Source organism: Mchenga conophoros, linkage group LG5, assembly GCF_057382185.1.
Source record: "Mchenga conophoros isolate Kocher_MC1m ecotype Shallow Benthic linkage group LG5, M_conophoros_male_GT1.1, whole genome shotgun sequence".
Lineage (NCBI taxonomy): Eukaryota > Metazoa > Chordata > Actinopteri > Cichliformes > Cichlidae > Mchenga > Mchenga conophoros.
In genome coordinates this window covers 22,287,865-22,313,563 of record NC_140530.1, presented here as the reverse complement: position 1 = coordinate 22,313,563, position 25,699 = coordinate 22,287,865, and the positions used below count along the sequence as shown (strand labels likewise).

The 25,699-nt window shown below is 38.6% G+C and overlaps 1 protein-coding gene across 1 annotated transcript in view; it reads right to left on the bottom strand.

Moving 5' to 3' along the window:
- iars1 (isoleucyl-tRNA synthetase 1) overlaps window positions 1-25,699 on the bottom strand; it is a 62,547-nt gene that overhangs the window by 9,549 nt on the left and 27,299 nt on the right. The window contains exons 13-26 of the mRNA XM_085274260.1: window positions 24,744-24,842; window positions 19,285-19,411; window positions 17,236-17,309; window positions 15,222-15,416; window positions 14,850-14,936; window positions 13,838-13,921; window positions 12,001-12,145; window positions 8,756-8,876; window positions 8,436-8,527; window positions 7,939-8,016; window positions 7,281-7,402; window positions 4,665-4,767; window positions 3,796-3,879; window positions 982-1,156 (exon numbers count right to left, since the gene is read on the bottom strand). Coding sequence (XP_085130386.1) covers window positions 982-1,156; window positions 3,796-3,879; window positions 4,665-4,767; window positions 7,281-7,402; window positions 7,939-8,016; window positions 8,436-8,527; window positions 8,756-8,876; window positions 12,001-12,145; window positions 13,838-13,921; window positions 14,850-14,936; window positions 15,222-15,416; window positions 17,236-17,309; window positions 19,285-19,411; window positions 24,744-24,842 — 1,586 coding nt within the window. The remainder of the gene's footprint in view (window positions 1-981; window positions 1,157-3,795; window positions 3,880-4,664; window positions 4,768-7,280; window positions 7,403-7,938; window positions 8,017-8,435; window positions 8,528-8,755; window positions 8,877-12,000; window positions 12,146-13,837; window positions 13,922-14,849; window positions 14,937-15,221; window positions 15,417-17,235; window positions 17,310-19,284; window positions 19,412-24,743; window positions 24,843-25,699) is intronic.

Genomic DNA, 25,699 nt, shown 5'->3' with positions numbered 1-25,699 from the left:
TGACCGTGTTCTCCTGTCCTCTTCACTTTTCCTCACCCGGAGGCTCGGTGAAACAGTCGCTTCATTTCTCTCTAATCTGAGATTTCCACGCTTTAATTTCCTTTGTCCCTCCCTGCTTTGTTGCTGTTTTACATCTTCTATCTTAACCATTATTCTTCCACCTCATGAAAGTAATAGCATCAAAAGGTATAGGTTATGAATATTGGCCACAACCTACAATCACTTTCTAGCCTACCGGTCAATCTCTCGCTTTCAGAGTCATGGAAATTACACAAAAAGTTTAAAAGTGGACTCAACTCAAGTGTGAGCCATTAGCTTTTTTCCATGGTAAGATTCATTCACTCTGACTGTTCAGACAGACAAAATGCTCCACTTCTGTTGTTCATAGCTTCCGTTTAGTTTAATAGCAAGCAGTTTCACATCATGGCTTGCGTTCAATTTTAATTGATGAACTGTAACTTTGCAGTACTATAAACATTTTCTTCTTTCTGTGCACTCTCTCCAACATTTTTCTACCATCTGTCTCTTTCCATGCATCGCTTCTTTCCGCCTCACAACTGGCTGGACTTCAAACATGCAAGTTATTGGAAATTTTAAGTTCCCACAGTCCAGCTGACCTCTTCTGCCTCCTTCCTCAAAGACTCTCCTCATCTTTCTATAATTGGAGAGACAAGATACCTTGCATTGCTTTGATCCCTACCCTGTTCCAGACCAGCTAGTGTTTGGATTCAGAGGATAAACTGGTTTCCTCGTCGAGGATTCGTCGTTAACACTAACTGATTGTTCTTCACCACTTTATTATTTGTTTAGCAATATCACTGCCAGCTGATTAATAATTTGATAACACCGCTAGAAAACAAGCAAACATTAAAAAAAAAGGATACATAAAGATTAAGTCAATACAGAACATAAGGCCGCTAATTTTCAGCAACACTGCTGAAACAATTTTGTGATTATTTACTTTTTAAAAATTTTTGTCACCTTTCTTCTGGAAGGCTTCAAGCTGTTCGCTGGTGAGCTCCTTGATAGAAGCAGTGACGGCTTTGAAGGCCCCCTTTAATCTCTTGCCCAGCACCATGTGGTCTGGCTCGGCTCTCAGGCGGATACCATACTTGTCCTTGTCTGTTGAAAGTGTCAACTGTCGCACATTAAGCTCCTGGGGAATGAAGAATAGTCAAACACACCATGTCATTGTCTTTTAGTTGGCTGCAAAATTGTTAATATCTCACACTGGGGAATACAATGTCATCTGCCCAAGACTGATACAGGTACAAAAACAGTGTACAGTAGGTCACTCGTACTATGGATGTGCTTGGAACTCAATATAAAATTCACTGTAATGACATACCAACATCTTATTCTGCTATACTTCAAGCAAAACCTAAGCTAAAGTAAACTGTTACAGGGGAGTTACTGTACTTTTATTACTACTACACATTTGATTACGTACATGAACACTCACAATGTACAAGATTTATAGACTCAAGTTTTGCTGTTAATAGAAGTTGACTGATAGATGATTGATTTATGCATCTCCTGACTGCTTGGATAAGCTGGCTCTTCTGGCGCTGTCGTTCCAAACAAACAGACAAACTGTGCAACATGGCTGAAGGGTCCTTGTCCAATCCCTTCTTTACTTTACTTTAAAAATGTTCATTCATTGCCCATTACAAAGGCTGTTCCCATTAGATCGGAAAGGAGCATTAATGTGAACCTGCCAATAAACTCACTGGGCTTCAGTTGTTAACAGAGAAAATGGTTATGGTTTATTTATTTATGTAGAAAAACAAGCAGATACTTCTAATCAGTTGAAATAATACAAAAGTTAAAAACTTTATATACTAGAGTTGTACAGGGCAAGTCAAAAATGATCACCATTCACTCAAAGAGTACATCAGCCCTGAAATCAAATAGTCAGTAAGCCAGTCAATCTGTAAATCTCCAATAAGCCATCCCCACTTTTCAGTCAATATTTCTGTTTTCAGTCAGGGGAGAGAGAGAGGGAGAGGGGGGGGGGGCATCTGTGATCCAGTCATATCAGCAATACTTAATTTAGCCATACTGACACCCGCCCGGCCTTGCCATCCATTGGTCCAGTCAATCACAATGCTGTAGGTTGTGACTGAGATCAAGCTCTAGCACAGTTGACTTGCTGACAGAGAGCACAGATAAGCTTACTGTAGAGGGTCGATGTATAAACCTTAAGGGCACTGGGGGGTTGAAAATATAAGCTTACTTAAAATGGGATTCTATCAATGGGTTGATTTCACAAAGAAATAGCTCATTTAATCTTGAGGGTAAATATGGCTTTGAGGTTCTGTTAGTCTGTGTAGGGGAACGTGTGTGTGATGACTTAGTGTGCTGGTGCATTACAATGAAGGAAGCCTGTCAGCTCAAAAAAGCAACTCATTTCATATTTGACATAAAGCTCAGAGGAAACTAAGCTGACAGAGTCACCAACAAGACTGTCAACAAAGCAAAGCTGACCCAAGCTAAAATTCAGATGGCCACAACAGCCAGTCTCACTCTGACTCCAACCTCTCCTCCCTGAATGTTAGGAGAATTCATTCAATTATATTAAATGTTTACCTGTTCCACAAGGACAATAAAAACATGTAAATCGGTTTTTGCATCTTAGTTAATCTTTCTCTTGCTCCTGAGTACTCGTCAGACACATGAACACTGGCCACAAAAAAGGTCAAACCTAAAACATAAAATATCTTTGTTGTGCTTAAAGATGAATCTATACTTAATGTGGTTTTATTGAAATTAAGAAACAATAGAAAAATTCAGCTTCCAAAGATTGTTTACCGGGCTGCAAGGCCTCCACTGCTCTCAATTCTGACTGAATAAACCTTGTTTACTGGCAGGAAAGCTAGAGGCTGACAAGGTTAAATGTCCTCCCCACCAGAAATAAAACAGAGTGATAGATAAGAAGTGGCTAGAACTAAGATAAAGCTTGGAGGATCCAGCAGAAGACGCAGCAGAAGCTCTTTTCTGTAAAAGTTGTGTTAATGTTCGTCAACGCAGTCATGTGGGGGGTTGAATCAATTTTCCAATTTCAAGAAACAAAGACGTACAAAATCCTGCAAAGGTGAGAACATTCTTCTCTATGACAGTACTATAATGTCCTCTTTTGTTGGAAAAATAAAAAGGTAAGGACTTCAAGGATTTAAAGACAATGGGGATTAGTCTGCAAGCCTGTTAAACACCTGAATTAATCCAGCTCACACCTGAATCGATCCTCACTGTCTAGTAAATAAGCACACACTGACATTGGTACACAGAAGACTTATGATATGCTCTTAAAAAAGAAAACATGCCTGTGATTGCACTTTGCAGTTGAGAAATGTGGCAACTAAGGTAGATCAAATGTTAAATAACATTTAGAGGCATGTGCTTCGCCCCTCTTTTTGCACGAAACGGACACTGAAATTTCAATTACAGCTAAAGATCCAAGTAGTGTGTGAACATGTACTCCCTCTGATGTTCATCCCCTCTATCAAATCAACAGCAGTGGCTTTGGAGTGTAAACACGGTTCCAGGGATGTTTCTCTTTAGATTATAAGTTAAATAGTACTGATCAAAGCACAGCAAAGCAACAGAATTACAGGCTGGGGAAAACCTTTGCAAGAAAGTGACAAGAAAATACCCCCTCCAACAGTGCATGAGTAAAAGCAAATCAATCTCCCCAATTTACCAAAAAACAAAACAAAAGAATGCAATATGAATACACAATACAATATAAATGTTTGAATGGTTGGGTGTTCTATTTACTTTTTCTAATTTACTTACTTCAAGTATGTATTTCTGCAGTGACTCAATGTCCTTCAGAGCCTCTGGGTCCTGGTGGATGACTACAACCTCCTTCAATGGGTACTGTAACACAAACCAAAAAGCTAAAACCAACATTAAAGAAAAAGCATGCACAATGCAAACTAGCATACACCTTCAGCTACATTTAGATAATGTAGCTGTAAAGTAAAATACCAATTCATCATAAACCTTGTTACAGTATGAAAAGTAAGTACATTTTGACACAGGGTCAATCTACTGCAATTACGAGAAAATGAGCAACAAAAAACAAAACTGCAATTCTTAAATCCTGTGTTTGGCTATATATTGGATCATTTTTTTTAAAACAGAACTTTCTATATAGTATTATTATTATTATTATTTACATTTGGACAATTACATCTGTTGAGTCTTCTATGATTTTTTTTTACCCAAATTCAATAAAGAATACTACTACCAAGAAAAACAAACATAATATGGGAGTAACTCAGGAAATGATCCAGCACCTGAGTCAGACATGGTCCATATTACATCACATCTGATGGAATCTGACTGTGTTTAAATTGTGTCTCTTTGTTTTTCTGAATTCATTTCTGTTTTTGGCAGCTCCAATGGTGCTTTTCAAATGAAGTCCAACATTTTATCTGAAAGAGCCCTCTTCATAAGCTTTCAATCACATCACAAGAAGGCAATGGATGAATCTACTGATAAACAATGTAAAATGTGCGTGAAAGTCCTGGAGAAATGAAGTACGTGATCATTGAGTAAAGACTCTTCTTGCCACATTTTAAATCATGTTTCCTATAGAGTAGATACCATGTAGATCCCAGTGGATTACAGAAGTGGATAGGGTCAAAATGGTAATCTACCTTGACAGGCAGGGTCTTCCTGTCTCTGATCACTCTGCCCAGCTCAATCACAGACTGCATCCGAGAGACGGCGCCTTCAATGCGCTTGTCAATCAAATTCTCCCTGTAAAAACAGAAAAAAATATTGAGTGTCATACTTTTCATGTTATCATATGCAGCACCGAGTGAGAGAATCAGTGTTTGGATAACTCAGTCTATTCTGTGACACCGGAGAGAATGAGATTAGGAATGGGAATACCATCAACTGAAACTAGAAGTGACTGAGCTCTGTTCATTAAAGCCACGTGACGTCAGTCTCCACTCATAACAATAACACATCCTCTTAGAATAAATATACATTATTCTGTAAAACTATGTGTAGGAAATTCTTGGGTGGACAGCAGCATTTTTACCGCTAAGAGCAATCCTCATCTTTCGTTAATGGTGATTTATGAAATTAATTGGATTATCTGTTGAGGAAAACACTAGAGAACAGCAGGGTCAGTACCGCATATATAAAAGACAGAGTTCAGAACCATCTATTTAGCTCCACTAATAAGGTACAACAAGACTTCCACCTCTGAATTCAAATTAGAGCTGTTCAGCCACTAATAATCACACATAATAGCAATATTATCCCTAACTATCTGCAGGCACACAGAACTATGCACAATGCTTGTTCATTTACTCGTGACTTGTGTCTTCTCAGTGTGCACGCCACATTGGAGTAAAACAAGAGGAGTGGGTGGCCAGGGACAACCAATCATTTAATGAGGTGATTGACGAGCGGCTGTTCTCACCAGCTGATTGGTAGCTGACCTTTGGGAGGAAGGTGAAGTACTCTCATTTGACAGCAGGAAGGACAAGCAGCTAATAAAGCATCAGCCCTGAGGGCTGCCTAAGTGACAGGGGAGATTATATGAACCATTACACAAACTATTTTCCTTATGCTAAATCAAATGGATATTTAATCACGTCAGAACTTTTTTATAGTTAAAGATGATGCAATTAAGTTTGGGCAATTAGAAATTCCTCCCAGGCATTACAAAACTGATCAGCCGCCAAGCCACAATTTTTACTGGAGTAATTGAAGTGAAAGGAAATGAAAAGAACACATTTTGTGAGCTATATCCATTCTGCAGGGCCGAAAATCAAGAAAGGGTCTGTGCAATTCTGCATGAATATTTCTCAGCCTCTTCTAAAATCTCTACTATAACACTGTCTAAAGACAGAAAAAGATATTACCCTAAAAACCCCAAACAGGATTAGACTCATTTTCTAGAGAAAACAGCAGTGAACAAAAAATTGAAAAAGTAACTCTCGATATCAAAGAGTCTTAGCCGGCTATTCCATTCAAATAGCAATTTTACGAATGATCAAGAATTGTTTTTCTTCTTTTAAAATGTAATGAGGGGCACATTTTTTAAAAACTAGGGTCACTGTGTTCAATATGTAAACAATCTAAACATTCAAAGATAAATGGATGAAGATGAAGAACAACAGGAATTAAGGGACAGAATGAGAAAAGCCTGGAAATTACAAAGAAAATACTGAAAACTTCTCCAAATCTACTTTGAAGAGTTAAGAGTTCAGTACAATTGTGATAAAGTACAGCCACACACTGTGGCTGACCCTGATTAGACTACATAAGCAGTGGATATCCTCTCAGAAAAGGAGCTAACACAAGTGTGCTTTTTGTTTTTGCTGCTGAGTGCCATGTGCCAAGAAAAGCCAATGAACCCAGTTGAACTTGGTTAGATTAAAATGGCTGAAGAACAGATTCAGATTCTTAGTTTACTTATGCACCTAAATTGCAGAATATACTTGCAGCTGGAGGTGGTTCCCCACATTCTTCAATCCTGTTTTAAAAGTTAAGTCATGCTAACCTGCTAGCCCACAGCACTTCCTCTTTTTATGACACCATGATGAACTGCCACTAGCAATGGTAGACCTTTTCTGCTTTCTGGGAGAGTTGCTGTGAGCTGGAGGGCCACTCTGACCAGAGCATGGTTCATGTGCTGCTATGCCAAACTAACCAAGACTGCACAGCAGAACAAGGACTACTGCTGCCAAGACAGAAGAGTTACTTCTGTCTTCTGTATTACTAAACGGTCAGCTGATTATCTATATGAAAATGTACTTGAATTATCTGTAGATGAGAACCTGATTTAGAGTACCATTTAATATTAATTCAAGAAAGGTTGTTCCTCATTTCAAATCGTTAAACAATATCAGCAACTTGGATTTTTCATCAATTACCCTCTATTTAGCTCTGTCTGGATCTCCAACAACTATTGATAACTGGATCTGGAACTGAAGCTACTAAATGAACAGTCAAAGGAGCTTGCAAGCTCCTTTGACTACGATGACCTGGATGACTGAGAACCTTCATAGACATACTAAATGAACAACTTTTGTCCCGTTCTATGTGATTTCTTTCTTTTTCTTTCGCCTGGTGTTTTTTCCCTGAACAGCAGTGACAAAAACACCGCAGAGCTGAGCGGAGCTCAATAGAGTCCCCTCGGCTGCGAATTCTGTTTTTGTCGTATCCATGTGATCTACTGTTGACAGTAATGATAATAAACACATTAAGTGGCAAAAAAATTCCTCTCAGATTACTGAAAGGATTTTTCCAACCTGACTTGAGGCAGCATGAGATAGTGGATGCTGCTGTTGTCCTTCTCTTCGACAGAAGCAGGGTCAATGAGGTGACGCAGATTTTGGTACATCATCTCGGTAATGAAGGGTGTGAAAGGAGCCTGAAGGGGTAAAAGGCAAGAAAGCAAGTACAGAGAGAGAAAAAGAGAAAGAGGAAAATTTATTGGATGAGTGACACTGTAGTTAATTTACATTTTTCAGACAAGAAGGTCTAAAAGTCAGAAGCGCAATTTTTATGTAGTTTTTTTTCCCCCTTAACTGTCGCTAAAGATCAAACAGAATTGTGCCACTGTGAGTTTACTTCTTATGTGATTCTCTTTTATTCCAACCATGGCTAATTAACTTGCATACCACACAGCTGATCTGTATTGATCTGTGTTAGGATTACTGATTCTTAGCAAGCCTCATGCCTCACATGCAAACATCAATGTGTTATAAATAAAAACTCCTACTACTCATGAATTATTCATAGTTAAGTGTGCACACAAACACACCTTTACAATAGCAGCTTTATGCTTTTATTTCTTGCATACACAAAAGCACAACCTCACCACAAGAAATTTTCCTCATGCAATCTCTTCTCTCTCCCTCTCTCTCAGTCTCACACACACTAAAACACAGAAAGCGGATGACTCACCATCAGCCTGCACATGGAGAACAGAACACTGAAGAGGGTTTCCAGCGCCCACAAGCAGTCCTCAGTGCCACTCTCGCCCTATAAAGTTCGCATGCACATCAATAAGTTCTTTCCCCTTGGAACAGTAAAAAGATTTAAAAAATGCCCTCGCTGACATTAGTGCATGTGCCCTGAGTTGAAATGAACCAATTGTTCACAAGCATGGCTAAAAACGCACTTCTATAAAATGTTCACAGGTGAAGGATGTGTTAACGATGCTTTTAACAGTAGTTTAAATAAATAATTAATACTATTCATTTAGTAATTACAAGACTGTATTCTGCACCAAATAAAGAAAATATTCTGCAGTGTAATAATATCTATTATCTAATATCTATTTTTGTATACAGTAATATTTTGAGTCATCATTTAGAGTTTAGTAAGAGTGATATATCATTTGCTTTCACCCACATCTTCTTTACATAAAAACAAGAACAGATTTAGAGCTGTGATCTCACCTTCAGGCGGCGTCTATTGGTCCTGACGTACCAGTTGGTGAGCATGTCAACAAACTTGACCAAACGAGGCACAACGGTGTACAGGCGGTAAGCTGTGACCAGAAAAAACTGTCAGTCTAATTACACTGGAAAGAGAAACATCATAAATAGTTGCACGCAAGACTTAAGGATATAAGAGTTAGATATAAATCTATTAATGGTGGTGGGGACTCAACCCCTGCTGGTTTAAGGTTAGGATAGGATAAGTCTCCAGAGAATTATGAGTCATTGTCACGTAAAATGACTGAAACATTTGCATGTGTTAAGAGCGTCTGTCTCACCTTTCATCTCAGCCTTGAAGAACTGTATGAGGGACTGCGTGAATGACTGAATCCATTTGTCCATGATATTGTCGCTCTTCTTTGCTGTGTTTTCATTGTATAGGAAGTGAATATTCTCCTCCTAAGACGGAAATACATACAGCCATATATATAAAATCATTGCTCAAGCACAGATGCAAATTAATGCTATTTGGTTGTCTTACAAGAGCATGAGGTGAAGAATTAGAAAACCTGCCAAAAATATGCTTCGTGCATCAATAAGAAAAGTAGAAGCAGCAGTAGTTTGGGCCGCCACGCTTACAACTCAGTCACAGAATAAAAATAAGATGGGAGTCTCCTTGTGACCAAGGAAAACCTGTGGTTAACATGATTATGCTGGGTGTGTTTTTTTTGTTTTGTTTTTTTTTGCTGTCAAAAACAAACTGCAAGTAGTTTAGCCAAGAGGTAGAGCATGTCACACCCTCAACCTCTGGGCAGTTCAAGGTCATCACACCAGTATCCTGGTGGGAGACAACCTATCTCCAAACAATCTTGGCTCGACTCAGATTGACTGAAATCACACTCTGACATGCTAGTGAAGGTTTGTAAATAACTTCTATTTAATTTATAAATGCAGACAGACTGCAAACATGTTGCAAACAATCTGAGCCTGCACTAACAAGCGCAAGATGCCTGCAACATGTCTCTTTGCCATAATATTCCTATAAAAAGAAAGGTTATATCTGAATTAAGCAGTTAATGTGAATTTCTGTGCATACAACTGGCCAATTCCTCAACAACAGATTGCACACAATTGCAACAGCAGACCAATAGATGACTGACTCCTTTTTATTGCTGTTTCATCATCATTCTATTGCTGTCTTGGCGTGCCAAAGTCACTTTGAAGATGCCAACTGACTGCAAGTGGTCGCAAACCTGGCCTCCTTTTTTAAGTCACCACTTTAAAGGCAAAAAGAACCAAAGCTCATAATATGCGCAGTGCGAACTTTTTGGTCATGCCACAATCTCCAACCATTCCACCTCTTGTATAACAGCAGCATCATGGACCACATTTTTTTAAACAGGTATAAATTGCGTATGAGCACAATCCTTAAATAGAGCTCATAGATGTGGTTAGTTTTATGGGTGATTTGCAGAAGTTGTGCTGTTTTCTAAACTGTGGCACAGTCAGTTGAATAAAATAGTGGTATATCAATTTGAACATGCTGATGTGTACCATCTACAGGGAAGGAAAGCAGTTGCTGCTGTAGTTTAGATACCCGTGCCATCTCCATGCACAGTGTTATAACAGCAGTTGGCACTGACAAATCAGAAAGATATTAAGAGGCAACTGCTTCTCTGGACAAGTATTATACAGACTCTTGTTTCTGACTGTAAAGTGCCTAAAACAGCCTGATATTAAAATGGTTCAAGAACTAAGATCTGCTCTTTACAATTTCTAAGGTATTTTAAGCGTTTTGGCATTTTTAAACAGACTTGACAGCAGATAGATTGCAGGGAAATGCAGTGAGAGGATGCAATTGCTCTTAATCAAATATGTTGGTGTTCATGGGCTCTAAAGTTTGAAGACACACAGGTGCTGCACTATTTCATCTTTTTGAATCTGAACTTTTAATCAACTCATCCCATTAACAATAGCTTAATAGCACCTGACTTAAAAATTCACAGAACCCACTGTTGATGTCAGTCTAGCTTGAAGTTGCACCTTCATTCATGTTTTTTTTCTGGCATTATTGGGTTCTGGTTTTAAACTTGGATTTAAACTGTACTCCATGACTCTCCCTAAGGACTGCAAATCTAAAAGTCATCACGAACAAGTGGAGAACTGGCAAATCGCATAATTCTCCTGTCTTTTTTATATTTAAACTTGGTTATTTCTTAAAGGCAGTTGCAGGTAATTACTATTTTCTTAGGAGCACTATGCCACATAAAGCTACTCTCAGTAAGTATCCCATTATTAGGTAAGTCAAGATACTGAGCAAATACAAATGAATAATAATAATGTTTTTTTATATAAATATGCACAGCAGAATCTAGCTTCCAAGTTTTTCAAATTAGGCTGAAATACCCAGCCATCCATTAAACACTAATATAATATAACACTGCACAGAGACATGCCATCTTCAGAAGTTTTCTGATGACTCTGCGGTGGTTGGATGCATCAGCAGGGATGATGAGACAGAGTACCGGGCTGTGGTCGACTCCTTTGTCACGTGGTGTGAGCAGAATCATCTGCAGCTCAACGTGGCAAAGACCAAGGAACTGATCGTGGACTTCAGGAAGACCAGGAAACACTTGACCCCTGTTTCAATTCAGGGGGTCAGTGTTGACATTGTGGAGGACTATAAATACCTTGGAGTACACATTGACAATAAACTGGACTGGGCTAAAAACACCACAGCACTTTACAGGAAGGGCCAGAGTCGTCTCTATTTTTTGAGGCGACTGAGGTCCTTCAACATCTGCCAGAAAATGCTGAGGATTTTCTATGAGTCTGTTGTGGCCAGTGCGATCCTCTATGCTGTTGCATGCTGGGGGAGCAGGCTGAGGGTCGCAGATGCCAACAGACTTAATAAACTAATCCGTAAGGCCAGCAATGTTGTGGGGATGGAGCTGGACTCCCTCAAGGTGGTGTCGGAGAGGCGGATGCTGTCCAAGATAAAGACAATGTTGGATAACACCTCCCACCCACTCCATGACATGTTGGTCAGTCACAGGAGCTCGTTCAGTGAGAGACTGAGATTACCGAAAAGCACCACTGAACGACACAGGAAATCATTCCTGCCTGTGGCCATCTCCCTGTACAACGCATCCACTTAACACACTGTTTGCTGCTACAACTACACATGTTTCTTTTCCAATTATTTATTTATGAGTGACTTATGTATGTATGTATGTATGTATATATATGTATATATTGTACTATTCTTAGTTAGCGTATTGTCTGTCTTGTCTTAATGTTGGTTTAAAATGGAGCACTGTAACAAAAAATAATTTCCCCCAGGGATCAATAAAGTATTCTGATTCTGATTCTGATTATACAAGTTATTACTGCAGACTTTGGATTAACAACAACAAGTTTTTTTTTGTGCCAGCAACAACCAAATAATAATTCATTGGCGGATATTTGTAGGAAACTTACGTATTATGAGAAAGTGCTGTGGTTTGTGAAGCAGAAAAAGCTAGAGGAACACTGCAGGAATTGTAAAGATAATGAGTCTGACTTTTGTTCATTGCAAATGTACCTTCTGTAACCTTTGAACATTCTGCACCAGGAAGCGATAGGCATTATACCACGGCAGGAAGACATCCTTTAGCACATCTCGCACACCCTCCTCTTTGAAACGCAGGTTCTCTGCTCTCACTACAGGAGAGTTGATGAGGTACAGTCTGCAGAGAGGGACAGTGGAAGTGAAGGAGGTGGTGAGTGCAGATCAAATATTAGCGACTGACAATAGAGAAAACAGAGAGTATACAGGTACTGAATAAGGATAACCCCAACCAACCCCTGCTGATGGCTTGACTCCTTCACAACCATCTCGAAGGTTTACAGAGAAGGCAAATATCCAGTGACAGTTCTCTGGATGAAAGTGCCTCATTAATGCCACTCGTTACTACCAAAGTATGAAAAGAGTTTCACTTTTGAAAATCTATCTTTCTCAGTTCCATTTTAAATACACAGTGACTTTCATTTACATTCAGTCTTTCTAATGGTTGTTATTACACTACACAGCTGAGGGTCATGACTTTATGACTTACATAGAACATAATGCATGAAATTAATTTTCACATCAACAATATATGCATGATGTGACAGTTTTTATTTTAGTGTATTAGTTCATGTACATCTTGGCAAAGATGCCAAAGCTGATTTATGGAAACCAGTGAGCTATCTACAAGCTGAACCAAAGCTATGGTTTAATAAGTTTGATTTATGTTCATTTCTGTCTTACGCCACTTTGGAAGATCAATATTTGTGGATTAGAGTGTGTTCTTAAAACCTAACACAAGCGATTTTCTTTTAAAATTCTGTTAAGCACATTAAACACACACCAGCAGCCAATCAGTGTATGGAGGTATGAGCAAAAGTCTCTAAGCAGCCCCATCAGCTCCCAGCTGCACTGACAAAAGAGTCTGAGTTTTGTCCAAAACACAGTTAAAAATGAAAAAAAAAACTCTCTATAAATGCTAGGAAAACATTATCGGATACTTTCTGAAAAGTACTAAAATAAAGTTATGTGACAGTGTGCATTTTCTCAATATAAAGTTGCACATGTCCATCCTGAAATGCTTCAAGGACATTTTGTCCCAAAACCTGTTTTTACCAGCAGCAACCATCACAGTGCAAATTAATTTCTTGCCTCCATTAAAGCCACAGTTGACAAATAACGCATATTAGTGTAATATTCTCTGGCAGGCATCAGCACACTGATGGACATTTTTTTGGGGGGGGTTCTGTAAGCAAGCTGAATGATGATGAAACTTCACGCAACAAGCAATGAGTAATTTTAATAGCAGCAACACTGAGATTCATTTGGAAGAGAAAAAAAAAATACAGAATAGGCAGAATCTCCGACTGCTAAAATATGTAGGAGACGTAGTTGTCACTACTCAAAAGTACTAAAAAAAAGTCCTTATAGTCTGTACATCAGTCTGCCTTTTGAAGCTCACTACACCATAATGGTTATACTGTAAGCACTGATTAAAGCCAGAAAAGTGAAAAATGAAGGTCTCAAATAGAATCCAATTGTTGCCTTTTTCCTCTTCATTTTAGCAGCTCTCTCCCCATCAGTGTATATGTGAGCATATGGTGCAGCTGCATAGTGGTTTATTCATTAGGCCATATGGCCATAGTGCTCTTCCTGCTCGGGGCAAAGGAGAAAGAATGTATAAAGAGGGGCATTTGTATGCATGTAATGTGCATGAGTGTGTAATGTATGTAGGAGTGGGCCCATTTGTATTTAAGCAGACAGCAATTCAAACTTTTTAAAACAAAAACACAAGTGAAGGTAGCCCACACCCTGCCACCGGCGCACACAAGCACTCACGCTTCACAAACACACACTCGCTCACAGAGCTGACCTGAGGGCATCAGCTCCATAGCTCTGCACTATCAGTCCAGGATCTGGGTAGTTCTTCTTGCGCTTGCTCATCTTCTGTCCATCGCTGTGGGATTGAGACAAGCAAAGTTATTAAAGCACGCATGCATTAAAGTGTATGTTGGAAACCATGCACTTAATATTCAAATTAGTCAAGTCCTTCCAGGTCAGTAGGCCGGCGAACATAGAGCTGCACTTAGACCCCAAGGCTGCAGAGAAGCAGCAGGTCTGAAGCCTAAATGCTGCATACACACATCACGCTGATTAAGAGTAAAAGGGGAGAAGAAAAACAAAGATGGGATAAATAGGGGGAAGAAAACTAAAATAAAAATGGTGGTAATGAGGTGAAGTAAATAGTGGATTTAGTGGGGGGGGAAGCACAAAACACAATATGTGTTGGGAAATAGAAAATTTCTGCACAAAACGTGCAGGAAAAATAGCCCGGAATATTTGCTTTGTCAGCAAATCCTCTTAAAGAATGAAAACAAATATGAGCCTGCTACTGAATTTTATTCTGTTCCAAAGACCTCAGTTCTCCTCTGTGTACATGAAATATCCGTTGATTACTGGGAAAATGAATAGTGAGGTTTATTTGAGTCAGTCCCAGTTTTGCGATCCTGAAGCCATGATTACTCCTCAGTGCACAATTCTTCAGCTCAAAATCGCCCCAAGTGCGCAAACGAGTTTGCCATTAAGTCTCGAAAACTACACATTAGTGATGAGTTTGTGAAAATTAACATTTTAAGAAGAAATGAATAACTGGTATATAACAAATGGTATTTCAAAGTTATCAAATATCAGGAGACCCAAATACTTATGCAAAAAAGGTGTTATTCTTTAATTAAAATACATTTTACGAGCTCATTTAAAGGAGATGCACTATGTTTACTTTCATTAATTAGTAACAGCATATTTAGGGCAGATAATGAAGAAAATAAAAACGGGTCACCGTTTTGAGTAAGTAAACTGATGTTTTGTTAAGCAGACAGACTTACCTGGCAAGCACCAGTCCATTAACAATGACATTTTTGAAGGGTGGTTTCCCAAACAGGGCTGTGGAGAGCACCAACAGTGTGTAGAACCTACAGTGGGGTACAAAGACAAGTAGGTCAGGGAGACAATAACACAAAATTAATTTGTTCTCTTGGGTTGGACAGAGATTTTGAAAATTACACTCTTAATAATATAATTTCATACAGTTAAAAATAAATGTACATCATATTTCAGCAACACACTCATCCGAACTGTATTTCCATCTGCCAATGATCTTTTCTCATGATTTCCCTAAATTAAATTACTCAGGGAGCTCTCTATGTGTCAACTTCTTATGTGTCACTCATCAGTTCACTCATTCATCTTCAGTTTACCATCCTCTGGTCTGGTCAATGCCTTCAGCAATGAAGTCTGCTGGGAAACTGTCCTCAAACTCCTTCCTGTTTTCAAAGGGGTAGTGAACCTGAGCGTAAGGCATACTCCCACTCTCGAACCAGCAGTCAAACACTTCTGTGATCCTCCGCAGCACGCCCTTACCACGCCGTGAGGGGATTGTCAGATCGTCGATGCTGTGCAGATAAAGCAGAAAAAAAAAAATTAACCAGCAGAAAATAAGAAGAAGCAATTACAGCTGGACTTCTGTTTCATTTTGAGTTTGGTTAGCATCACAAGGCACTTCTTAAACAGATGTGCATTACATGGAATAAGGTTTTGAGGCATTTGGGCTGCAGACCAGAACAAGGATTTTATAGGCTTTCACTGTTGAGAATGAGGTTTAAGAGGAGAACAATGGTAATATAAAGCTGGCTCTTACTGGATTAAGCTTTTTTATTACAGCTTTGGGTAAAAAAGGGTATAGAGTTTTCTTTTCTTTTTTTACTGGTTTACTGATCTGGTCAGATTCAGCCAATAAATAAAATTGGTTATTTTTTGATAAATTAAGCTAACCTGACACAAACAGATGCACCTGAATATTGTCTTAATTATCAAGTGTCAGATAGCAAGAAAGGCCCCAAAACCCGTTAAACATTTATTTATAAGAGCAAGAACAAAAAAACATTAACCCAGGACGTCCAAAGAAAAGTGGATTAAGCAGTTACATAAAAGTGCTTTTCTATTCTTAAGAAGCCTCTTTTTCAATTTACTGAAGGAAGGATGTGAAAAATAAGTGAAGTTAACATTTTCTGAGCAGTACATCAGCTCTTATTTTTGCAGGTTGTTATGCAATGCAGGCAAAAGTATAATCTTCAGTATTTGATCACGCCACATGAGCATCTTTTCATAGTTTTTGGTTTGTTTGTTTTTTAAATAAAGAAAATGATTTCTTTAAAAGGTACATGTTAAGGACTGGTTAGATCAGAATTAACTGTTGATGAACTATGTCACATCCATGGTGTAAGTCATCATCTACAGTTGGGTAGATGAGTCTGAGGCAAAATATTAACCTTGATTTCTATCATGAAGGGCTGGGGTGAAACTGAAGGGACATTTTGGCATCATCTGGCTCCACTCATTCCAAAAAGGTTAGATGAATATAAAAATAACATGCCAATCATATGCTATGGCCTTTGAAGTGACTGGATCTCAACCAGGTGCACACTAATGGGAAATTTTGGACCAACATGTTAAGCTAACAAATTCAGCAACCACCATCAAAATACCAGATGAGTAAAAACATCTTTTTGAGAAACTGTGTTAATTCATCTATTAGCGTTCAAGAGATTTGGAGAATCAATGCCAGGGTGCACTGAAGCTGTTTTAGTATGCCTCTAGGGCTAGTTTTTAATGATGCACCCACACTGAGTTGTACCATGGATCCAGGTTTTTGGGTCTTGAAAGATGAAGTGTATTAAAAGTCAGGTTATCTAAAGGTGTGCGCCTAAGGTTCTACTAGATTTTAAGTTTTTAGAAACATTGCAGACTTTTCAGACATTAAAAGACAACATCCAATTGACTGCTAAATGGCTAATCAGATATTCTTTAATTAGAGTCTCTAATCTTGAAAGCTGCTAAAATCATTCAGATTACTGTTACAAACGTCATGCCCTGCATAGAAAAACAAACATGGAAGCTTGGTGAAAGCAAGCCCTTTCTCACTCATCAATTAAAGATGGCCAGCCCTGTGGAAGCGATTAAAGGCAATTAGTAGATGAAGGGCGGAAGAGAAAGGTGATCTATGCACAACAACACCCGTCTGGTTCAGGAAGACAGGTCACATTCGGGGAATCTGATGCAGAATTGAAAAATAAACTTGCACAATGACACACACGACCTCACAAAAAGGTATCACCGTGCGTCGATTCCTGTACAGTCTAAGGGTGTGACTCACTATTACAGTAGTAACACTGAGTACGTGTTCAACTGGATAGCTGCTCATTTGTGACTTACTTTTCCCGATGCAAATCAGTCACTTTGATTCCAGTCAGCTCTTCTAGTTCGGCCATGGATCCAATGCAAACCACCTAATGAGTATCCACACACACAGAGCATATCTTCAGTAAGCAAAAAACCCCACATTCATTAAATTTTTTATAAATATTAGAAAGTTAATCAATTATATAACCAACTGATCAACAGAAGAACATCTCACTTACCAACTAAACATAATTTGATGCTTCTCTGTTTTGAGAATGTACCAACTTTCTTTTTTTCTAGCATGAAAAATTATTACTTTTGTTTTTTTGGTCTGACAAAGAATTCATCTAAATAAATTCAAATATTTCACACTGTCTGAAACCACACTTTAGGCCCTATACACCAGCCCACTGAAATAACAAAAAAGTGAATTTATATAAAGCAGCAGATGTAAGCATTAGATTAAGTGGATAGATGCAATTTTCTTGATGATAATAGAGCAAACAACCCAATCACTTTTTATTTACCGTGCTCCTTCTGTTCAAATTGACTATTATTATTTGGCATACTCCTTTATTTGTTTTCTTACAAATTTTAATTAAAGAAAAAAAACACTGCAGTTGTATTAAGTACAGCTATTGGCAAGCGTCACATTATGTTAGAGAAATACATATTTTTGTTGATTGCAGTATACAATACAGTGCATTTTGTTTAAATCACAGCTGACACAGTTAAACAACTTTAAGTAACAATTTGAGAGCTTTGGTTTTTAAAAATGTAACAAGTGCCTGTTCTCAATCCTCTCTGATAGCAAATTTTACATGTTTGTACTGTTGCACGGAACTTAAAACTAGGCCTACACAGCTCCCGAGTAACTTTACCTTCGAAAGTATGGTAAAGTGTGTTATCTGGTCTCCCCAGAGAGCTAACCTGTAGGCTCCGCTCTAGTTTTACTGGAGCACCAGGTAACATGGCCCAGATACACCACCGTCAAATGCAGAAGACAGAATGATAAAAAAAAAACATACCCAAAAAGCCAGGAACACAGAGCATCAGAACAAAAGAAAACAGCAATGATGAGACTGAAATTGTACTGAAACGTATAACGCTCGCTCACGGCTTCAGATTTGGGTGTGTCATTTGTTGCAGTGGGTGAGTGAGGGAGGCACCAGGGAGTGCGAGTGTTCTGGAAACAGTCAGAGCTATTTCCAGCAAGCAGGTCGCTGGCTGTCCCTCTTTGAGCCAGGGGACTAACACTTCATTTTTCAAATGCTCAAACAACCCAATTCTGACATCTCTATTTGGTTCAGTCTACTTCACATAGTCAGCTGGGTTTGGCAAGGAGCGTCCATAACAAAATGGACACTTACAGTCTGGCTCGCTTCTTCACTGTCTGCTTCTTTTAACTCATTCATTTATTATCCTCCCCTTTTTTCACCTCTCATTTTTCATTTCTATTCTGACCCCTCTTTCTTGCTGTGTTTTTCAGTAGCTTCTTTACCACCACCCTCTCTCCCAAAAACAGAAGCCATTTGTCTTGAAAGAGCTTTGAAGTTACCTCAACTGGCATGAAAAGAAACCAAAGACATTTTAGTTCATGATTATTTGCTGTTTACATTAATGAATTATTCATGTGTTGAGTTTATGGAGGCACTCTACAATGTGCTTAAGGGTAGCTAACTGCAACACGGAGTCGTGCTACACTCTCTGGCTTGACACCATGGTCACCTCGCTCTGCCATGCCAAAAAGTCTCTGCTACACAAGCCTCCACATACACAAATATTTTAATATGCTAAATCATTACAGAGAAACATTTTCACAGAAGCAATTTCTGAGAAGAACTGATTTCTGTAATATTGCAGCCCCAGTCTTTTCTATGATAAATAAAGTGACAGTTTAACTTTTCAATTATTGCCTCTGTTGCTTAGCTCAGATTGAACTCTGAGCGCTACCTCTTTAGAAAAGAAGAACTATCTTGGTATTTGGTAAGGACACAAAATGTGTGATAAAGTATAAAGACTTATCATCAGCATTAAGTACTCTATTAAAGAGTAAGAAGTGCATGTATGTGTTTTCCTGACCTCCTCAAAGTCATCGCTGACCCAGATGGGGATTGGTGTGCCCCAGTAACGGTTCCTTGAAATTGCCCAGTCGCGTGCATCTCTCAGCCAGTTGCCGAAACGCTTCTCACGCACAAACTCTGGAACCCTGCAGAGACACATTAAGATACGTTTTATAATTAAAGAGAAATACATAAAACAAACAAGGACCGTTAGGCCTCCATGGCCAACAACGGGGGTTTTTGCTCGAGATGACAGACTGCCATCATATCCTTGTTTAACCAAAACTAAAGTCTCACTTTCCCACTTTGGGACATACGTTAAGACATTTTTGATGTGCAAATCATAGATTTTAAGTGATATGTTTTCACAGAAAACATCCAAATAATGAATAAACATAATATTTTGAATACTTTTAGGATGAAAAAGAAATACACATTTGTGGCTCTGAATGATATATACACAACTCCCTCTGTAGACTCTGTAAAAAAAACGTCAGAGTATAAAAAGGGAATGTCTAGTGGCTGTAACTGCTACTTGAGTAGGCTCAGAGTATTAAAAAACAAACAAAACAACTCATTTTTAATAAAAAAAATGTATTGTGACATTTATACTATAACATTTTTACACTTAATAGACATCGCAAGAAACTTAAGACATTATACATGTTGTCTTTGTATAACAGGTTTTCTGACAACTATATTAAAATGTGCAAATGAGGCAATGCGTCATTAAACACACTAATTAGCATATTAAAAAGGAAAAATGCAGTGAAATTGACGCCTAAATTAGTTCTTTTGATTTAATTTTGGGAAGCAATTCTTCACTCTTGCTGTTATCATTCTGTCGACCCCGACACTCGTTACCCTCTCCACCCTGCTTGTGCTCTCTTTTTCACATCTCTTGTACCTTGTCCGTTGCTTTGAATGGTTGACCCTACGTATTTAAACTCATCCACCTTCACTACCTCTGCTCTTGGTATCATCACCTATCGATTTGTCTCCCTCGCATTCACATATTCTGTCTTGCTTCTACCATTCACCCCTCTTCTCTCTGGAGTATACCTCCACCTCTTCTGGCTCTCTTCCACCTGCTCCATACTCTCACTACAGATCACAATGTCATCTGCAAACATTATAACCTACTGAGACTTCTGCCTGACCTCATCTGTCAACCTGTCCATCACCACAGCAAACAAGACTGGACTCAGTGCCTTATGCAGTCCCATCCCTACCATGAACCCATCTGTCACTCCTCCTGCATATCTGACCACTGCCTCGCTGTCCTCATGTCCTTCAGCAACCTAACATACTTTTGAGGTCAGATACATGAGGTCAGACCTTGATGTTAGACGAGAAGGCCTGGCTTGCAGTCTGTGCTCTAATTCATCCCAAAGGTGCTCTATCATGTTGAGGTTGAGGACTCTGTGCAGGGCACCAAATTCATTCATCCATTTCTTTATGGACCTTGCTTTGTGAACTGGTGCTCAATCATGTTGGAACAGGAAGGGGCCATCCTCACACTGTTCCCACAAACATAGGAGCATGAAATTGTCCAAAAATTCTCACCATGCTGAAGCATTAGAAGTTATCACTCCAACACGTCTTAATTGCTCTAGGGTCCAGTAGCGGCATGCTTTACACCACGGCATCTGACAGTTTGCACTGCACTTGATGATGTAAGGCTTGGATACTGCTACTCAGCCATGGAAAGCCATTCCATGAAGCTCTCTGTGCACTGTTTTGTGCAGATCTGAAGGCCACATGGAGTTTGAAGGTCTGTAGTGATTGACTCTGCAGAAGGTTGGGCATTATGCACCTCAGCATCCACTGACCCCTTTCTGTGATTTTACGTGGCCTAGCACTCCATGGCTGAGTTATTGTTGTTGACTATGGAATATTTTGAAGCGTGGAAATTTCACAACTGGACTTGTTGCACAGGTGGGATCCTATTATGGCAGCATGCTGTAATTCACCGCCTTAAGAGCAACGAAGCATACTGCATGCATAGGTTCTTGATTTTAACACCTGCAGCCACAGAAATGATTGGAACACCTGAATTCAACAATTTGGATGGCTGAGTGAATACTTTTGATAATCTAATGTATATTAATATGAAGTGAACACAAAAGCTGTGAAGGACATTTTAACCTAAAATTATTAAGTCATCCTACATTTTGATAAAAATTCAACAGTTACTGAGCTCTGAGTTGATGAGCTTCCCAGCAACTAGAACCAGCAAAACTGATAAAAGTGTTTTCTACCACTTTGATGGTGTAGCCTGTCAAAGTGATGATCATATGTATACAGAGCCTCCTGACACACTGCAGTCAAAGACAAATCCGTTTTGTAACTAACTGTATGGCCTCCAGCAGGGAAGGAAATTTTAAGAGATGTGTAAATTAAATTTTAGACTTGTGAATATCCTCTAAGGTCTATTATATGGAAACTGTATACATTACTCTTCAAGACACAAACTTACCCATACCCTGCATATTACTGTGCAACACAGTCTCTCACAAGAAAATATTATTCCTTGCTGGCATCTTTACTACTCCTTTTTTTCAGCCCAGGATATAAATTTAAAACTGCCCCTTTATGAAGCTCAACTGCAAAGGTTAACATCCCCTCCGAGGCATCTTTCTCTTTTCTACCCCTTTTCTGCTCTTTCATTTTTATTTTGCCACTATCTCCAAATCTCTCCCTCTTTCGCTAATTTTTTTCTGTCCCCGTTTCTCGCCGCAGCAGTCTGTGTTGCTTAGGAGAACAGTGCAAGGGGCTATGGGGGGTGGGGATATATTGGCCTCAGGATCCACACGCTAAGCAAAGAGTTCATCAATTCCCATTTGTAGGAGGCATTTCTATTTAGGCTCCTAATATATCAATTTAATGATTTTTTTTCCCTTTTGCTGCTGCTGCTGCTCACCACCGCCCTCCATCCCTTATTCATGCTAAATGTAGAATTTAAAGTGTCCCATCTTGTGCTCGAGACACACAGAAGACTTATTAGAAAAAAGGGTGGGTGGGTGGGTGGGGGGGGGGTTAAATAAGACAGAGGGACAAGGCTCAACTAATCAGTTCAAAGCTATGTAAAAGCATACTGATAACTGGTGGTTTGACTCGTTTACAAAAATGCAAAATAGTGCAAAGTTCTATTAAAATGATCGAGTGAGCTATTCAGGGTGTTCCCTGGCTATCACTCAGCTTTAGCTAGGATACGCTTTATTGGACCTCTGATCCTCATTAGATAACTAGCTAAGAAAATGCATGGATCAACAAACAGGAATATTAAACTGGAAGGCCGCAGTCACACAGGCCTAGAGACAGGTTGGTAGCCCCCCACACTCTCCAGACTTTAGTCTTTGAGCTGTTTTGAAATTTGACAAAATTGTGATACAAACCAGAGCACGTTGGCCTAAATAAAAGTTGTTCAATGCACCAGCAGCAAATACATTTGTAGTTACTTTGAAATCGGTAAAGTCGTCGTATTCCATGCAAACTATGGGCAACTGTGGCAACCAGCAATTAAGCAAAGCAATCGCAAGGTTTTTAGTGTAGCACACTAGACTTCTTTGCAATCAATTTTTTCAATAAAGACAAATACTAAGAATTAAGTGTGCCAGTGAGCACATGAATGAATGAACTCAAAGAATACCTGAAAAAATGAAAGACAAAAAAAACACAGACAAGAAAGAAAGAAAAAAAATGAACTAGAAATATAATACTTGATTCTTAATGTATTTAACCCAAGTCTTTTCAGGCTAAGCTGATTACCTATTACGAAATAATGTGCTAAATTCACATGTCAGTGGCCGAGCTGTCTGCACCTTGAACCTCAAAAGAAATCAGCCACCCTTTGAGCATTCAAAAATTTAGTCGTTCATTTATTCTGACAGACGGGCATCTGGAGAATTCAAACCGAGCTCTCTGAAAAGACACTTAGCCTTTGTCTGAGCTGCACCATTTGAGATAAAATGAACAAATCACTTGGAGAATACATTAACTAGCACTTTAGAACTTTGCTTTCTCAAGTTTTTTTAAGCCTCTCATCAGCTAATATGAACTTTATATAGATGTATTGAACTCTACAAGGACTTTACTTTCATTAGGAAGCTGATGAGCTGGCAACCCTGACTGACAGGCAGACGGCCTTTATGGGACAAGAACTCAAGTCTGAAAATGGAGTCTAATAATAAAAAAATAAGAAGGTTATTTATATTTTTAATATGTATTTATACATAAAAATACATTTAAAATATCAACCTAATAAGAAATCTGCATAAGAATGCAGCCACACTAACACAGCCAAGTTAAAGTTAGTGTCAATGTTGCATGTCGTTCAAACACCTTTTAACTTTTTACTTTTTACTCCAGAGCTAAAACAATTTGACAGAAAATGAAAATTTTGATAAGGAGCTTGTTTAAGTTGCTTTTTGGGACAATGTTTGCAAAAACAACAACAAAAAAACCAAAAAAAAAATTAAAAAAAAATGGAGGCTTGGCTTACAAATTCTTCACTATTTTCTGAGGACATAACTGAGTAACATAACAACATGCAAATAATAAACAATTTTTTTGTTTTAAATCACTTGCTTCAGCACTTACGATTATCTCAGTTGTGCTCATCTATAATAAATGCTAGTTTTGTTGGGGTTCTCATTTTAAACATGCTCAGTACATATTTGAAACGGTTTAAACACGTGTTGATCAAGACATATGATAAAGTTGGAGGCTGCAGTTTGTAGTGTGGTGAATAGTTTTACACTATAATCACAGGTGTTTCTATTAGAATCTTGGCCATAACTTATAAATCGTTAGAGTAGTCAAAGCAAGGATTATTCTACTTTACATAACCTTTAGCTAGATGTTCCTAAAAAACCTGCAACACTAGTACCTCTTAGATAAGGACCGTAGCCTTTAAAGTAGTGTGTGCGTTTGTCTCAGCTTCTCTGTATGTGTGTGTCTGGGCGTCTTCACCTTCCTAGCGGCTAGTCATTCATCTCAGTTTGACAGTCCCATTACTGGAGGCAGCTACTGTGGCTCAGAAAAGAGCATTGGGAGCACCAGGGGTAATACCACTTAGCAAAGCCATCATGCTGATGCCTACGTTTTCTCCATGTTCTACAACTGCAATTAGCATCATGCTAATGTTTTACAGAAACCACCAGTCCCTGTTGACTCATGTTAAAAATTCCTTGAGAAAGAGTTTAACGCCATGTCAGATATAGAAAAATACCACAATCAAAACAACTTCTATTTAAAATCTAATTCTTTGCCATTCAAAACTACTATACCCAGTGATAGCTGCTCTGCAGAGACAGTCCAATAACTTGATTTAGTAGTGCAGAGGAGGGCTGTAATTGTTTTGGGACTCTATCTGCTGTCTGGCATGGTTTTTAAGAACACTTGTTTGGCAAGATGCTCGCAGCTGCCACTTCACTGCCTCCAAGCCAGTTATCATTTTTTCAGAAAAAAAGTTACCAATAGCATTTTCCATTGTTGTCCAGTAGATTCTCCACCATGTGCTCCACTCGGACAAACCAGCTGGGGACGGCTTTGTAGATGAGTGGTGTGTCAGATCTGAAAAAACAACAGCAGATTTTAAAAAAAGAAAGAAAAAAAAAGGATCAAAGAGGCATACCACATAAACTTTAACCTTGTGTGGTGTTCATTTTTTGTACTTGTGCGAGCGCTTGACAGTGACAGTGTTTGGACAAAAAAAAGAACAACGTAACAAATAACATATGTATGTATGCATTATTGTAGAGTCTACCTTACAATGTAAAGCGCCTTGAGGCGACTGTTGTTGTGTTTTGGTGCTGTATAAATTAAATAAATCGCATAATTTTCCTTTTGGTAAATACTGAAAATGAAAGACCAAAACACCGCACAAAGGTTAAAACGAAAACTTTACTTATACTCGAAAGTGTATTTTTATTTTGAAGTTGAGACATAAAGCTGTTTCAGGGTCTTAAATCAAACAAAAGGATCCTGTACAATACAGATAATATATTGATCTCATTTATATTTATTGTCAAGCCATAAAATGTAAAAACAATTTATCAATCTTTTTAAAATTATTATTATTATTACTTAAAAATATACATTTAAAAAATCTTCTGTAAAATACAGGTTTACTTGGTATTTCGTTATCCATTTTCTTTACAATAATCTGCTGTATTTATTATTGGATTTCTCTGGGTGACCTGATAGCTCAAAGGTTATGGCACATACCACATGGATCTCATCCTCTAGCTCAGAAAACCACCAAAGCACAAGTTTTACCTTTTAGGCAGCGAATAGTTCATCCAATAGTTACTTTGATCTCTACAAACTTGTGTCTTCTAAAGACTTAGAGAAAATATCTCTTCATATTTGCAAAGGTTAATTAATCTTGCTCAGGTCGCAGGGCAGCTGCTCAAAGTCAGAAAGTCACA